This window comes from Amphimedon queenslandica, unplaced genomic scaffold (assembly GCF_000090795.2).
Source record: "Amphimedon queenslandica unplaced genomic scaffold, v1.1 AMPQUscaffold_13478, whole genome shotgun sequence".
Classification (NCBI taxonomy): domain Eukaryota; kingdom Metazoa; phylum Porifera; class Demospongiae; order Haplosclerida; family Niphatidae; genus Amphimedon; species Amphimedon queenslandica.
This window is the reverse complement of record NW_003546286.1, coordinates 13,448-28,442: the sequence shown is the minus strand read 5'-3', so window position 1 is coordinate 28,442 and position 14,995 is coordinate 13,448. Positions and strand designations below refer to the sequence as shown.

Below are 14,995 nucleotides of genomic sequence, written 5' to 3'. Positions count from 1 at the left end.
ACAGGTACATGTCGGTTACCACGACTACCAGTTGTCCTCAGTTTCAGGAGACGCAGGACAGAAGAAGGTTGCTGTAAGCAAAACACACACAGAGTTACACACACACACACACACACACACACACACACTGGATTGATAATGTATTATATTACTATAGAAAATGATGTAATTAGGCTACTCGAGCAATTTAACAACTTCCATTAAAGACATGCATGGCTCATTGACACTGAACCCGCTAATACTATACTCATCAATGGCTTCATTATAATAATAAGAAGACACATCTTCAATTAATGGGAGAATGAGCTACAATAGCTTTACACTGTATACATGTACATGTATGTAGTGTACCACTTTATATTACCTTGAGGCTTATCTTTGGCAGGGCAACTGATGATGCCTCCTCATAGTGAGACTAAAGCACAAAGAACACACATACATCAGTGTAAGAGGCTCTTTAATGGACTCACAGGATCCATGTTCTCAATGCTGTCACTGTCTGATCCTCCTCTCTCTGCTAACTCATCAGAGAATACCAACTCATCCTCTTCTTCTTCACTTGAAACTAACAAAAGAGAGAGAGAGGGGGGGGGAAAGAGGGGGAGAGAGAGAGAGAGAGAGGGAGAGGGAGAGAGAGAGAGGGGGGGGGAAAGAGGGGGAGAGGGAGAGAGAGAGGACATACATGTACATATCATCATTATCTATTCAGTACCTCCTTCAGTTTGATGGTCAGCTGGTGTACTGGTTAATGAACTAACAGTTACCATTGCTAAAGGCTCTGGATTCTTCTCTGAAAACAATTTCACTACGCCCTAAAAATAATAAAAATAAAATAAAAATACACTAACGTATTTACTACGCCACTAATTAGTACATGTATGTGTGTACTTTCTCCCTTCCTCCCTAAGTATGTGGTGTGTGTGACATTACGTGTAATTGTGAATACATTTACTAACAATAATTATACTTTAATCATTGCTGCTCCCACGTCTCTCTCTCTCTCTCTCTCTCTCTCTCCTCTTACTTGAAAGCTCTTCTGGAGAACAAGTGACATGTTCACTTCTCCTCTTGCGAGTGTCTTGTATCCCCTTATGGTTCTGTTACGATAACGTTTCTTACGCTGGAGTCGAATCTGAAGATCATTACCTCCCCTCTTGAGAAAATGAGGATACTAAGAAGAGATAATAACAGTAAATATTATTCTTATGGACACATGTATATACACTGCATGAAGTGATAAAACAATAAACTGATAGCAAAAAATAACAAAATAATTATAACAGGACAGGTAAAGACATACATGCACAATGTACATGCATGAATGGACATGTACATGTACTGTATGCTTGGATGGTGATATGTAAATATGTCAGTGAGAAAGAAATCAATTTTAGCTCCCTGGTTTATTTATGATTAACTTTTGGCAGTAATCATGACTATAATATTATGGTCAAAATGATCCTCCATAAAAGGTAATATGTGTGGGTGGTTTGTCTTCACATTAATGTTGCACTAATACATGTACATGTACCTCTAAGGAGAAGGTGAGGTTCTGTGGTATGTTCATGACACCATTGGCTGGTACTTCCAGTTCATTGGAACGCAGCGAGCGATGAGGAGTCTGTAACAAAAAAAAAACATCAAATCTCACGAGTCACAAAAATTAACACCAATCAGTAAATGAAACTGAGAGTTTATGCTATGTATCTATCTTGAGAAGAATACCTTCATAGACACAGACACGACGACAGACTGTAGCCCTGGCTCTATCTCTTGCAATATTTGTAATCTCGTGATAGTCAGAGAGCATGATCTGTTTAAACACTCAATTACTACCCAACCAGAGTAGCCCGTGCTTACCTGGATACGCAGTTAGGCGGAACTTTCCTTACTTCCCATGTGGAAAAGAACTTCATAGGAAGAGGGCCACCGTCTCTTCCCTCAGTTGCCTCTGCTCTCTCAGAGGAATCCATCATCATGGAGGCCATTTTTATTTTTTGTCAAACCACGCCTTACAAGGTTTACACCACCCACGCATCAGCCCCGCCTATTTTAGGTGGAGCTCGCTGCAATTGCCACTTTGCAATTATAGCAATGGCTAGTCCTGAGCTGAACAAAACTGCAAGGTTTAGAAAGACAGCAAGTGCCGTTCCGAGGCCCAGAAGCTCTTCAATCCGACCTTTTACGGCTTCAAGACCTCGCCGCCCGTACAGTGCATACACTTCAAGAGGATCTGACGAGGACACACCAAAATTTGATGCCCCAGAAACAGACAGGGAATGGTGGAGGGGGTTTGTTAAGGTGCAGCATCCTCTGGTCACTATTGCAATACTTTTATATCTCTCTTAACAATAGGAGACACCCGTCCCTGGAAGCTATCAACACAAATCTTTTACTGAAGAGCTTCAAAGCCAAACAAAGACTTATGGTTTCAGAGCAGTGGGGAGGAGACCAACCAGTGCTCGGTTCTACAGCTCCGGAGAGGTCCTGCTACCAGGAGCTTATGACCATCCTGACTTCTTGCATGATCTAATGCATCGCTCTGCAACATACAACTTTCAAGCAGCAAACAGAGACGCTGGCCCAAAGATAGGTCATGGGTATGGAGATAAGGTAGCTATGATAGTAAAGGAGTTGAGAATAAGAGAGGAATGCATTAATTTGTGCATTAATTTGTGGTTTTGCTTTTCTCCAGGATCTAAATACAAGCCCAGTTTGGTATGACTTGAGGCAGACTGAGACAAGCCAATTTGAGAAAGACAGGAACATGAAGTAAGGCTACAACTATTTCTCCTCAAAAATCAAAGCAATGAATGGGTTTAAACCACGAAGCCTTTTATTTTACACAGCAAACACTTATCATAGGCCATAATTAATTGACTGAACCCAATACAAATGCTATAGTAAAGCATAGTAAAGCAAAGCACTACTATATACTCATCCTACTCCATGTCATCATTCATTCACTTCTAGACAAAGCACATTCAAGTCTCACGTGGACAGGATTATTGAAAGCAACCACCAATTCAGAGTAGTGAGTACTAGTGTACATCTTAATAATACTGCATGCATGCATGGTTACATTTACAAATGACCATTATCAAGAGTAAAGTACTCTTACTGTCATGTGATGTAGGTTTCAGGACCAAGTCCAGGGCAATACGATGACAAAAACACTACAAGGCCGTCATCAGCAACAGTCAACTCAGTGTTTGTATCAAAGGTCCCAAGGTTCAATGAGAGAAATTCCGTTAGTCATAGTTTACTTTACACTATTAACTGTATTGATAAGCTTTTTCATTACCACCTCTTTGTTAATATAATTTCCATTGATGTTACAGAGGGTTCCAGGGCCTGGGACATACAACATAAGCACGTCTGCTTTTGGGGCGCCTAAACCGCTTCCAGCTATTTCACATCATCTCAAGAAGAAAGGAGTCATTGCCATGTGACATAATTACAATGAGTCGATTGTACATTTCTGATTACGTACAATAACGTAACATAGGTCCCTACATGTATATATTTTGTCCTAACTGATTCTATTTAATTAACTTGTTTTTTTTTGTAAAAGTATAGACAAAATAACATTAGACCATTGTATGAGTTTAAAATTAAAGATACAGTCTTTGGAAACTCCGCATCACTTGGCAAAGGCAGTTTTAAAAAACTCTGTGAAGATGATACATAATAAAAGGTGTGGAATGCACAGCAACACCTGCTCACCTTCATAATCCACTTTCCCATCATGATTAGAATCTGCCCTTTCCATCAGATCGTCCAGCTCCTTCTTAGTTAAAGAGTTTCCGACTGCTTCCTTTATCTCACTCTTGCTAAGATACCCATTCCCGTCCTTATCAAACTTGCGACAGATTTCCAAGGCACCTTCAGGGAGTTCTGGCTTTTTTGCCGAGGACTGTTGTTGCGAGGACTAAGAAGGAGGAAACTGAATCTTACAAATAAACAAATAATTCTTACCATCGAGTCAACAGTGGTATCTTCAAAACAACATAGAAGGTTCATTCTCAAGATGACCACAAAGGAGTAAAATAATGGGGAAGGGCCAAATTAATTTTAATTAAGATTAGATCCACTAGTATGGAGTAAGCTCTTGGAACTATGAATGATGACTGTTGTACATATTTATTATAAGTCTTGGATCATAAATAACAAAAACAAACTATGAAAAACATTACTATAATATTCATTCTTTATAGTTTTCCTTCCTTTTTGCATTGGCAGTGCCAATTAGTACACAACCTTTATCATCGCCAACCGTGCTTTCATAATACTTTGTCGCAGTAAAAATAATTTATAAAATAGAAAACTTTTTTAGATAGTAGCAGCTATAGAATTTTCAAACGAACACATTACTACAGTTTTTAAAACAACTATGATAAGCCAGTCTTTGACATCAATGACTCATCATCTTTACAAATTCTATTCAAATGAATCATAACAATACATCAACAATTCAATCACCAAGATTACCTTCATAGTTGACTTGACCGTCTCCGTCAATATCTGCTTCACGTATCATCTCATCAATCTCCTCTTTCGAGAGGTCTTCCCCTAGGTTCACCATCACTTGACGAAGTTCTTCACTAGAAATGAAGCCATTACCATCTTTGTCAAAGACTCGGAATGCTTCCTTTATCTCTTCTTCCGAGTCACCGCCTTTTGATTTCCGAGCCATCATGGTAAGGAACTCAGGGAAGTCGATGGTACCATTACCGTCAATGTCAACTTCATTGATCATGTCTTGTAGCTCAGCCTCTGTTGGATTCTGACCAAGTGACCTCATGACAACTCCAAGCTCCTTTGTAGTGATGGTTCCATCACCATCTTTGTCGAAGAGAGAGAAAGCTTCCTTAAATTCAGCTACTTGCTCTTCACTAAGTTTCTCAGATACACCCTGTACCTAGAAAAGATAAATTAATGATCACTTAGGAGTTGATCTTACTGCAGCAGACATCTTCCTTCAAATGTGGATACACTGAGTAGCTCAAGCTATCTGCTAGCTATTATATCAGAGTGTATTCCCAAGTGTTGCATTTGGGATAGATGCAAGACTTATTCTGATTGGTCACATCCTCCAGTAGACTGGTTGTTATCGTTCATGCAATCTAAACTGCTACATTTAGCACATCGAGCTGCTTTGATTGGTCAAGAGTGATCTACATCCTGATGAATGTTTACACTTCACACTGTTGTATGGCTTCTAAATAGTTCGAACAGTAATAAATATCCTAGTCTAGCTAGCCAGACCACTCCCCAGCCTATAATATGCCGCAGAATAGATGTAGGGACGTAGAATGAAACCAAAATTAATAGTTATATAAATGAAAGCGAAATTACTGACTTTGTCATTACAACAATTTTGATGAGCTATACAATAACATGAGTTTACTAATAAAATAACAAAACACATTATTTAAAAAATCTCTTTGCTATCACTTATTGGTCATCATCTTGACAAACTCTGTAAAGAAATGAAAAATTTCATGATTTATAATTCAAACAATCTCAGAACCATAGCCAGGGAGATTATTAATTTGGGGTGACATGACACTTCCCTTTTGAGTTGGCAGTCTCTTTGTATTTGTGATATCAACTGATATTTAATCCTACTTGTCAGTTTTCACTCCCTTTTATTGCCACCCCCTCTCTTGTGACCCTGGCTATTGGCCAAAATATATTATTACCTTCATAGTTGACTTGACCATCTCCATCAAGATCTGCTTCACGTATCATATCATCCACCTCCTCATCGGTCAAGTTCTCTCCCAGATTTGTCATCACTTGACGAAGCTCTTCGCTAGAAATAAAACCATTGCCATCTTTGTCAAAGACACGGAAAGCCTCTTTGATCTCATCTCTAGTGTCACTGTTTGATCTTTGAGCCATCATGGTAAGGAACTCAGGGAAGTCGATGGTACCGTTACCATCAATGTCAATTTCATTGAGTATGTCCTTCAGCTCAGCCTCTGTTGGTTTCTGGCCAAGTGACCTCATGACAGTCCCAAGCTCCTTTGTGGTGATAGCTCCATCACCATCTTTGTCAAAGAGAGAGAAAGCTTCCTTAAATTCAGCTACTTGCTCTTCAGTGAATTGATCTGGACTTTTCTATCAGAAAAGAAGCTCAAAAAAGATTTATATGTTCTTACTGCAGTAGACATCTTTTCCTACCCACCAAAAGATTACTAGTCTAGAATAGAATCCTTTACTGAGCTTTGCCAGGTAATAACAGGTACAGGGCTACTTATGTAGAGCTACAAGTGTCAGTGCTGCATTTAGAGATCATGCAGCAATCTTTGTAACTGGTCCATTCCAACAGTAGTTAGTCATGATAATTGGATATGAGCCAGACACAGATAGTTAATAAACATTAATAACTAGACTAGCTTCAAATGATTAGTGAAAAATATACAGCCACAGTGCTAATTCGTCAATTAGGCAATGGGCTATGAAAGTAGTTACAAAATCATTAAATATAAATAAATTATGCTAATTCACAAATTGATCATGGATGAAATCAATTGCAAACACTACTACACATTATGTATACCTCAACATTCAGTACCACCCCAATAACTATTGAACCGTACCACTTCAAAATTAATAAAAAAAATTCTTTAAACAACACTAGACTATCTCATCAAATCAAGGATGAAAATAAAGCATGGAATACATTAATTGGTATCTTGGCATAATGTCACATCAAATATTAATTATGTGTGAGTTGCTGCTGTGACAGTTTTTACTTGCTGGTCATCATCTTGACAAATTCTATGGAATAAAAAATATTAAATTATCAGTTGTACAGGAGCATGCAATTGTATTTCTCTAAAATAGGGTTGTATCTTACCATCATAATTGACTTGACCATCTCCATCAATGTCTGCCTCACGTATCATCTCATCCACCTCCTCATCAGTCAATTTCTCTCCCAGATTTGTCATCACGTGGCGGAGTTCTGCAGCAGAAATGAAACCATTACCGTCTTTGTCAAAGACACGGAAAGCCTCTCTGATCTCTTCCTCAGAATCAGTGTCCTTCATCTTTCGGGCCATCATGGTAAGGAACTCAGGGAAGTCAATGGTACCATTGCCATCAGCATCCACTTCGTTGATCATGTCTTGTAGCTCAGCCTCTGTTGGATTCTGACCAAGTGACCTCATGACTGTACCAAGCTCCTTTGTAGTGATGGTTCCATCACCATCTTTGTCAAAGAGAGAGAAAGCTTCCTTGAATTCAGCTATTTGCTCTTCAGTGAGTTGATCAGCAGCCTGAAAAATATTTTTGTCAAATGCTCTAGCAAGTATAATTTATTTTACTGGTCTTACCATTTCTTTTGAATGAGTGAGTGCTTGGAATTGATTTGGTTCAAGGGGCTACACGAAGAGGATCTGTGGATAATTTAATTCCTTGGCGGGCTGGTTATATTGCACACACCCACCCTGACTGTTGCATTTGCAAGGCAAGCAGGGCCGGCTCTGATTGGCCAATTTCTAAACCAGCTGGCATTCCAGAGTCGTTGGCATAACAACAGATGAATCCACTTAGCAACTTCCTCCTAGATCACTTCTGATCCTGATCCTCCCCAGAATTGATTACACACGTGTGCGCCAATTAGAAATGTGCACAATGGCGTACAAAAGATCTGCGCATGCGCAGAAAAGGTTCTTCGAGACCACGTGAAGGATTTTTACAGAAAGACGCCACAAAGAGGTTAGTTTGCTGAGTTTTTCAACTCTATAAATGCATGGAATACATTGTAGAAAAGATTAAAAAAATCACTTAAACTATTTTTGTTAAAATAGGGGCAAGATGCAAATTTTTGTAAAGACCCTTACCGGGAAAACCATCACACTAGAAGTGAGTACCTGGGCATCATTTAGAATAATTTTGAAATCCCGCTCAGGTCGAACCTAGTGATACTATTGAGAATGTGAAAGCCAAGATTCAAGACAAAGAAGGTCTGTTACATACGATTACTGAGACACGACTAAAAATTGATAATTGTAGGCATCCCACCTGATCAGCAGAGGTTGATATTTGCTGGGAAGCAGCTTGAAGATGGCCGCACTCTCTCTGACTACAACATACAGAAGGAGTCCACGCTTCATCTTGTCCTCAGATTGAGAGGCGGCGGAAAGAAGCGAAAGAAGAAGAACTACACGACTCCAAAAAAGATCAAGCACAAGAAGAAGAAGGTCAAACTTGCCGTCCTCAAATATTACAAGGTATCGATAGAATGATTAGAATTAGCGACGAGACTAGATTAGAATCTGATACATAATGGCCTAGAATCTGTGAAAAATCCAATACTTGTACACAATGTGTACATTGTACCTGCTACATGATTTTTTAAAATTATTATTATCACTAGGTTGATGATTCTGGCAAGATCCAGCGATTAAGAAGGGAGTGCCCTAGTCCAGAGTGTGGCGCTGGTATATTTATGGCGGCTCATTTCAATCGGCAGTATTGTGGAAAGTGTGGCCTGACATATATGATTAGAAATGAAACAGAATAGGGTTGTATCTTTTCGAATTTATTAAGAAAAATAATTATTATTGACTTGACATTGCATCTGTCTAAATATTTTACATCTAATGATATAATGCAGTTGATTGTTTGATATTAAGGTATTTGATGACACACCTCTTGATATTAATAAGTGTGGGTGGGGCATACAGAACATTGAGAGAACAAAAATTAATAAATGTTCATAGGAAAGTGGTTCAGGTTAAATGATGATACACACAATGGAAAGAGCTAATGGTTGCTAAATAACAAAATCTAATGGAAACAAGGACAGGTAGGATCCCAAACAAAAATAAGAAATGAAACTCCTACTCTCGTGACAGTGTTGTTTCAGGTCAGCGACGATACTTAAAGTTCATTTTAATGAGATACTTCATGTTAATCTGAGCCACGTCGTACACAATGTACCTACACAAAGAGGAAACACATTAATTAATAAAGAGAAATGAAGGGAGGAGTACTATAGCTACATGTTTCAGATAATTTGCCTCTTTGTTGTGTACACACAGACAAGAAATGATATCAAAATATAGCATTGACTTCATTCTTTCATCCAAAAAATGTCAAAACTTGTCCAATTAACATCTTGGCAACATTTCCTATTCATCATTAGATGTGGACTTACTCATTATAAAGGAGTGATGTGCTCCTTGAGGAACTGGTTGTTCCTTTACCCATTGGTATAATGGCTCCAGATTCACTCACGTAATTACTAGTAGGATCAGGTGCAGTCCTGCCAATACCTTTAGTGCTGTGCTTACCAGCTGGCAGACTAGTAATGTAATCAGCGTGTTCCCTCTCATACCTAAGAGATAATGGGAGTAATGAAGGTAGGGAGGGATAGCAAATGAAGGTAGGAAAGGTAAAGAACTTTTATGTACATGTATAACCATTTTAAAAAATAATAGGTAAATAATTAAACTTTCTACAAAAATTAAATTGCACCGTGTTTCCCACAAAGCATGCATTATGATAAATACAATACAGTAACTTTAAAAATTCGTAAAAATCCAATTTTTATCAGAGTCAGCTCAAACTTGCTACACAAAATAGAACATGTATATGTATTAGAAAAATTTATAAAAATGGAGAATTCTCTCCAAGTTGTTTTTGGCAAAATTTGGCCAAAGTCCTGTACTTATAGTACAGGGTAGAACTTGAAGGTAGTAACAATGAAAACATGCATTAAGGTGTGTGGGATATGTACTATGAGCATGTGTTGATTAGTACTGCAACAATTGCGACAAAATGTCTATGAAAATAAGGAAACATGTCAATTACTACTCCAAGCATAACAAACAGCCCGAACTAGTGCAGGAAATTGGAATAGAAACAAACTTAGCATTTACACATCATTAACATCTTTAGGAGAGGAAACTCTAATTGGTTTCATGTCATAAATAATAATAACATCAAAAATAAAAAGAAACAAGAAGGATAACTAATTTACTAGCACATGTAATAAAAATAGATGTGTACATAACTACATGTATGCATCTTTTGGACAGGAAATTCCTTCTACATGTACATGTATGTTAATTAATGAGTGCCACATACCTTACTGTACAATAACAAACAGTTTAAGTATGAAAAACAAAACAATGATGATGATGTTTCCTAAGAATCATTAGCAAAGAGGATTATCATAAAACACTGCCTGTTCTTGGTGATGTCAATACCAAAACAGAGAGTGCACAATATTTGATAAGTAGCAGATAAATCTATTACCGTTGGATCACTGTCATTTAGGGCAGTATGCTATTAAATGTACAAAGAGAATGCTAATCCAGGTTTTTATTATAAAATTGTAATCACAAAATGTGATCAAACTAGAGCCACATTGGGGAGCAGATTTAAATCCTTCTAAAGCCAGTCCCTCCTACTTACATGTTACCCAGTGCCACCTCACAGAGTAGCATGAGACCCACTGGGCTCTGGGGACTAGTCCAGCAATAATTAGCACTCTTTGAAACCATGTCGGCAAAATACACTCCTTTACCAAACATATACCCTGTCACTGGGGCCTCGGGTGGAGCTATACGTAAACCTATGGGATACAAGGAATATGCTAATGTGTAAAAGAGAAAGTGTTTTAAAGCAGCTTTCTTATAAAAAACATAAGGCAAATGGAGAATAGTTATATTTAATACACTTGACTATTGCTATAGTTTCTTTACCTTGGGATAATATTCCCACAAAATTGGTCAGTCTTGATCCATGCCACAGTAGCATCCTGTTCTCAAGCTTTGAGAACGGCTTGTAACGTTTCTTCTCTCCGTGTCGCTCCAGATTAAAAACCTCTTGGACTTCAAGTTGGTACTGGTTGTGCGTGGCAGCATGCGTATTTGCCACGTACTCCACGAGTCTCTTAAACTCTTCGCTCTCTTTATCGAGGACGCTCATGTTCGTCTTGAGTTTCTCGTAATGAATATCAAGAGGATCCTTGTCGGCCGAGCCTTCACCCTCCGTCTTCAACAAAGAATAAGCAATCTCAATCTCTTTCAAATTGTCTAGCATCAGTATCTTTGATTTTATCATTTCTTCGGTCTCCAGGAGTGGCGGTTTGGCCATCCCAAAATCATGAGGAATGAGCGTGTAGAACCTGTTGGACCCGTCCAGTATTCTCGAAGGATTCTTGGCTCCCGTTAGCTCATTTTGTAACTCGTTTAGGACGGAGTAGGCAGAGAGGATCTGACGCTTTGATAACTTACCGAGTGGCATCTTCTTCATATCAATCTAATAAAGAGAAAGCGCACATGTACATGAAAATTATGAATTATGTAATACAACTCTCAATGGCTACAAATTTCACAAATCCACTGGAAAAATTATTTCCCCCAATCCCCACATTCAGCCATTTTAAATCAATTTCCAACTTAGTGCATGTGATCATGCGTCCCTATAATTAATACATGTATAATACATACATAAAGAGAAAGAGCACATGTACATGAAAATTATTTAATACAGCTCTCCAGGCTATAAATTTCACAAATCTTCCCAAATTCAGCCATTTAAAATCAATTGCAAACTTATTGCATGCGTCCCTATAACTAATATATACATTGTATATTATACATGTACATTGTACGTGTACGATTTCCTTCCTCCCTCTCACTTCAAACTCCATCATGGCATCCTTCATTTTCTGTATGTCAAATATCATTTTTATTAAATCCTGTATCTCTGGGGCTAGTTTTGAATTGCTGCCGGCTCCCGAAAGGCTCAAACTGGGACCTTCCTCTTCGCCATAGTCGATATCAATAGGATAGAACTTTCCAGGGACTTTCCTTGCATGCTTCCTGATGTGCCAGCTGGTGCCGGTCTTCTCTTGATAGAGTCGGAGGAACTCGCTCAAAGCATCGTCCAAATCATATCCAAAATCCTAATTCCAATAATAATAATAATAATAACAAAATAAATAAAAAGAATAAGTGGAGAGAGGCTCATGTAATCAGTAAAAATTTCCTATGCAACATAAGTACATATACATGTATATGCATCAAAAACTCATTAGTTCCATTGTCACGAAATCCGTGACAAGCGAAAAACCCATTAGTTCCAATTTTGATCGGAATCAACTCAAAGTTTCTATACAACGTAAGTACATGTATATGCATCAGAAAAAATCACAAAAGTGGAGAATTCTCTCCTTTTCAATTTTGGCAAAATTTGACCCAAGACCATGTACTATAGTACAGGGACTTTGGCCCAATTTTTGAGCAAATTTAAAAATTCATAAAAAATCCAATTTTGATTGAAATCAGCTCAAACTTGCTACACAACATAAGAACATGTATACGTATCAGATAAAATTATAAAAATGAAGAATTCTCTCCTAGTCAATTTTCGTGAAATTTGGCCAAGTACCCTGTACTATAGTACAGGGACTTTGGCCCAATTTTTGAGTAACTTTAAAAATTCATTAAAAAATCCAATTTTGATCGGAATCAGCTCGAACTTGCTACACAACATAAGAACATGTATATGCATCAGAAAAAATATATAATTTAAAAATTCTCTCCTAGTCATTTTTGATGAAATACCCTGTACTATTATAGTACATGGTCTCATCGTCAAATACACAGCTGTGTATAAAACTTGCCTCTAGTTTGTTCCCTCCAATGGTAGTACCAACACGCCCCCAGGCTCTGAACAGATAGTAGCTCTTTCCACTGTCTGACTCCAAGAGCTGCAACTTATAATATGAATTAGTTCCTTTGGTAATGTCAACGAGACCAAGAACAGCGGTATACTTCTCACCAGACTGCTCGTAGATGTGATGGCTACTGTCCAAACCTATTTAATAAGTAAATAAAGAAATGATCATTTACCATAACTCTATTAGTTATACATTAAATAAATTCTGCAAAAAATTACAAGCTATATACAGTGCATGATACACAACAACCAACAAAAAAACTCTTATTAGCAACTAATATTATTCATGACTAATATCCACATCAGCTTACCACTGTCGGGATCAACAACACCTCCTCCTTTCACTTTCATTTTGACTGTTAGCGGAACTAGAAAAATTAATATTAATGATAATAAATTAATAACAGCTAGTAAATGCACATCATGTACATAGTTATGATAAATTGATAATGAATAAATTGATTGTACATTGTAATCCACACAAATATGAATGACTTTGTCTCTCTCATCTCATTCACCTTTTTCAAATACAGCCGAGTCAGTTTCCTCTCTTCCGTTAGATCCCTCAAGGTGAGGAGACGCAGTCCAAGAACTAATAGTGTGAGACTTGACCTTTCCCAGTGCGTCCCCACTAGCGACATCATCAAGATACTCAATATCAACGACTGGTATCTGATAACGGGACGCAGCACATATAGCAGTGGAGGAGTTCTCTTCAACTTCGGCTTCATTGCTGATGAGGAGGGTCGTGTTACGATTGACTGTCGATGACATCTCTCCTCCAAGCGAGACTATGAGCTTCTTCAGCTCACCCTTTGTTTTAGAGAGACGACCAGAGGAGGCTATTTTAAAACCTGATAGAGGTTTACTGGGATCACTAAAGAGAAAATAAAGACACAAATAAATAATGTACTCTACTATTGTGTCATGTGGTCAAAAGGATATAAAGAAAGAGGGTAATTTAATATATGCATTTACATGCAGGTGCTCATTAATTAGAACATACATTGGTTGCTGTGAGCTTGACGATGCTATACTCCCAACGCTTGGAGAGGGTGTGGGCGGAGCCTCAGGAAACACACGAGTCCTAGGGACATACTTGTATGACTTCCTATAAAAAGACAAGACAAAAAAAAGAGAGTGTTTAAGATCAGTATATATGTATACATTATGCAAAAAATGACTAACAAGAAATCATATTCCTTTAGCTGCTTTGGTATGACCCATTTCCTTCTCTTTGCCTCTGTGGTGGTGTTGGTGCATTTGGTCCAATCAGAGATAAAGCCGGCACAAGAGTACGAGTGGGTCCTTACCCTTAGCTGTCCCCCACACTCCTCACATAAACCTAACGAGCCAAACACCATACCATCAGCACAAGCATCTAATATCTAAGAGAAAAGGAAGAAATAAAGGATTATTAAGCAAAAGATGGAGAGATACAACGGAAGTAAATATAGGGAAGTTAGGGGGAAGGTACGTGACATACACAACTCTCTCCTTTAGGAATAGCTTGTCCGTTTGCATCCAGTAGGTCCTTTAACTCTCCCTTGGTTAGGTGACTCTCTAGCTTGTCACGAATCTTCCATATCATTTCATTCTGTTCCTACGAAAGCCATTGAATCAAAGGAGAACCACACAATGGTGACTTACCCTCAGAGCTTTGTCTTCAGGGCTTTCGGTCTTCTTCTGCTTTTTTGTGGCGTTTTCTTCTCCATCTGCAGACTTACCCTTCTTACGTTTCTTACTATTATTATTAAAAATAAAATAGACGCCAGCTGGTTTAAAATAAATCAAAATTTGTAAAAAAAAGCATGTGCATATGTACATGTATATGTTTACCCTGCAGTAGCTCCTCCCCCTCCATCAATTTTTGCTTGAATTTTTTGTTGATCGTCCCACCTGAGCCCACCCATCCCACCAATCTGTGAGACTGATACCAGCTTCATTTTAGGACCAAAAAAACAACTAAAATGATACCAATGAGGAATCTAAAAATAAAAAGAAAATAAATATTGTATACAATTCACCATTCACTTTAGCGTCAAAATTAGGAGCCTAAAAATAAATAAAAAATAATTTGTATAAAAATCACTCGGTGATTGTTTTTCTTACCTGAACCATCCTGGCCATCCTCAGGGAGTCTTTGGCAATCGTTTCACGGCAGGCTTTACAAGAAGAGCGGTTGGATTTGGCATATTCTGTCCTGTATGGTGGGTCGTCGTCCGCCATAATGTAGCACGTGGGTCTTGAACAGGCGTGGCCGAAGGCGTGATTGCCTAATTCA

The 14,995-nt window shown here is 38.2% G+C and overlaps 6 protein-coding genes across 6 annotated transcripts in view; 2 read left to right on the top strand and 4 right to left on the bottom strand.

Moving 5' to 3' along the window:
* LOC100633464 (uncharacterized) overlaps positions 1 to 1,988 on the bottom strand; it is a 5,098-nt gene extending 3,110 nt beyond the window's left edge. Inside the window, exons 1-8 of the mRNA XM_019994310.1 lie at positions 1,861 to 1,988; positions 1,726 to 1,813; positions 1,532 to 1,621; positions 1,025 to 1,171; positions 713 to 812; positions 471 to 565; positions 365 to 415; positions 20 to 71 (exon numbers count right to left, since the gene is read on the bottom strand). Of these exons, the coding sequence (XP_019849869.1) occupies positions 20 to 71; positions 365 to 415; positions 471 to 565; positions 713 to 812; positions 1,025 to 1,171; positions 1,532 to 1,621; positions 1,726 to 1,813; positions 1,861 to 1,988 (751 nt within the window). The remainder of the gene's footprint in view (positions 1 to 19; positions 72 to 364; positions 416 to 470; positions 566 to 712; positions 813 to 1,024; positions 1,172 to 1,531; positions 1,622 to 1,725; positions 1,814 to 1,860) is intronic.
* Positions 1,989 to 2,066: 78 nt separating this feature from the next.
* On the top strand, positions 2,067 to 3,601 carry LOC100642050 (uncharacterized protein C2orf61-like). Its single transcript, XM_019994269.1, has 6 exons — positions 2,067 to 2,301; positions 2,356 to 2,613; positions 2,696 to 2,772; positions 2,974 to 3,034; positions 3,137 to 3,250; positions 3,342 to 3,601. Exons 1-6 carry the CDS (start codon positions 2,095 to 2,097, stop codon positions 3,450 to 3,452), a joined length of 828 nt encoding a protein of 275 aa, XP_019849828.1. The 5' UTR covers positions 2,067 to 2,094; the 3' UTR covers positions 3,453 to 3,601.
* Positions 3,546 to 4,089, bottom strand: LOC105312046 (calmodulin-like). Its single transcript, XM_011404375.2, has 3 exons — positions 3,979 to 4,089; positions 3,727 to 3,931; positions 3,546 to 3,672 (listed from the first exon to the last, which is right to left on the bottom strand). The coding sequence occupies exons 1-3, from the start codon at positions 4,021 to 4,023 to the stop codon at positions 3,644 to 3,646; spliced, it is 279 nt and encodes a 92-aa protein (XP_011402677.1). The 5' UTR covers positions 4,024 to 4,089; the 3' UTR covers positions 3,546 to 3,643.
* A 219-nt stretch (positions 4,090 to 4,308) lies between these two features.
* On the bottom strand, positions 4,309 to 7,458 carry LOC100633336 (calmodulin-like protein 12). Its single transcript, XM_019994309.1, is given in 7 exon segments — positions 4,309 to 4,440; positions 4,492 to 4,921; positions 4,964 to 4,979; positions 5,458 to 5,482; positions 5,706 to 6,092; positions 6,869 to 7,289; positions 7,347 to 7,458. Coding segments are annotated over 7 exon segments (1,365 nt in total). The 5' UTR covers positions 7,350 to 7,458; the 3' UTR covers positions 4,309 to 4,357.
* A 196-nt stretch (positions 7,459 to 7,654) lies between these two features.
* Positions 7,655 to 8,664, top strand: LOC100641924 (ubiquitin-40S ribosomal protein S27a). The gene is made up of 5 exons (XM_003385007.3): positions 7,655 to 7,731; positions 7,824 to 7,878; positions 7,925 to 7,979; positions 8,029 to 8,246; positions 8,393 to 8,664. Exons 1-5 carry the CDS (start codon positions 7,670 to 7,672, stop codon positions 8,537 to 8,539), a joined length of 537 nt encoding a protein of 178 aa, XP_003385055.2. The 5' UTR covers positions 7,655 to 7,669; the 3' UTR covers positions 8,540 to 8,664.
* Positions 8,655 to 14,953, bottom strand: LOC100633207 (poly [ADP-ribose] polymerase 1-like). The gene is made up of 15 exons (XM_003385023.3): positions 14,824 to 14,953; positions 14,746 to 14,766; positions 14,551 to 14,699; positions 14,362 to 14,455; positions 14,198 to 14,314; positions 13,900 to 14,099; positions 13,718 to 13,822; positions 13,230 to 13,588; positions 13,023 to 13,079; positions 12,656 to 12,849; positions 11,669 to 11,935; positions 10,728 to 11,286; positions 10,438 to 10,597; positions 9,176 to 9,355; positions 8,655 to 8,958 (listed from the first exon to the last, which is right to left on the bottom strand). The coding sequence occupies exons 1-15, from the start codon at positions 14,938 to 14,940 to the stop codon at positions 8,886 to 8,888; spliced, it is 2,652 nt and encodes an 883-aa protein (XP_003385071.1). The 5' UTR covers positions 14,941 to 14,953; the 3' UTR covers positions 8,655 to 8,885.
* Positions 14,954 to 14,995: the final 42 nt, after the last annotated feature.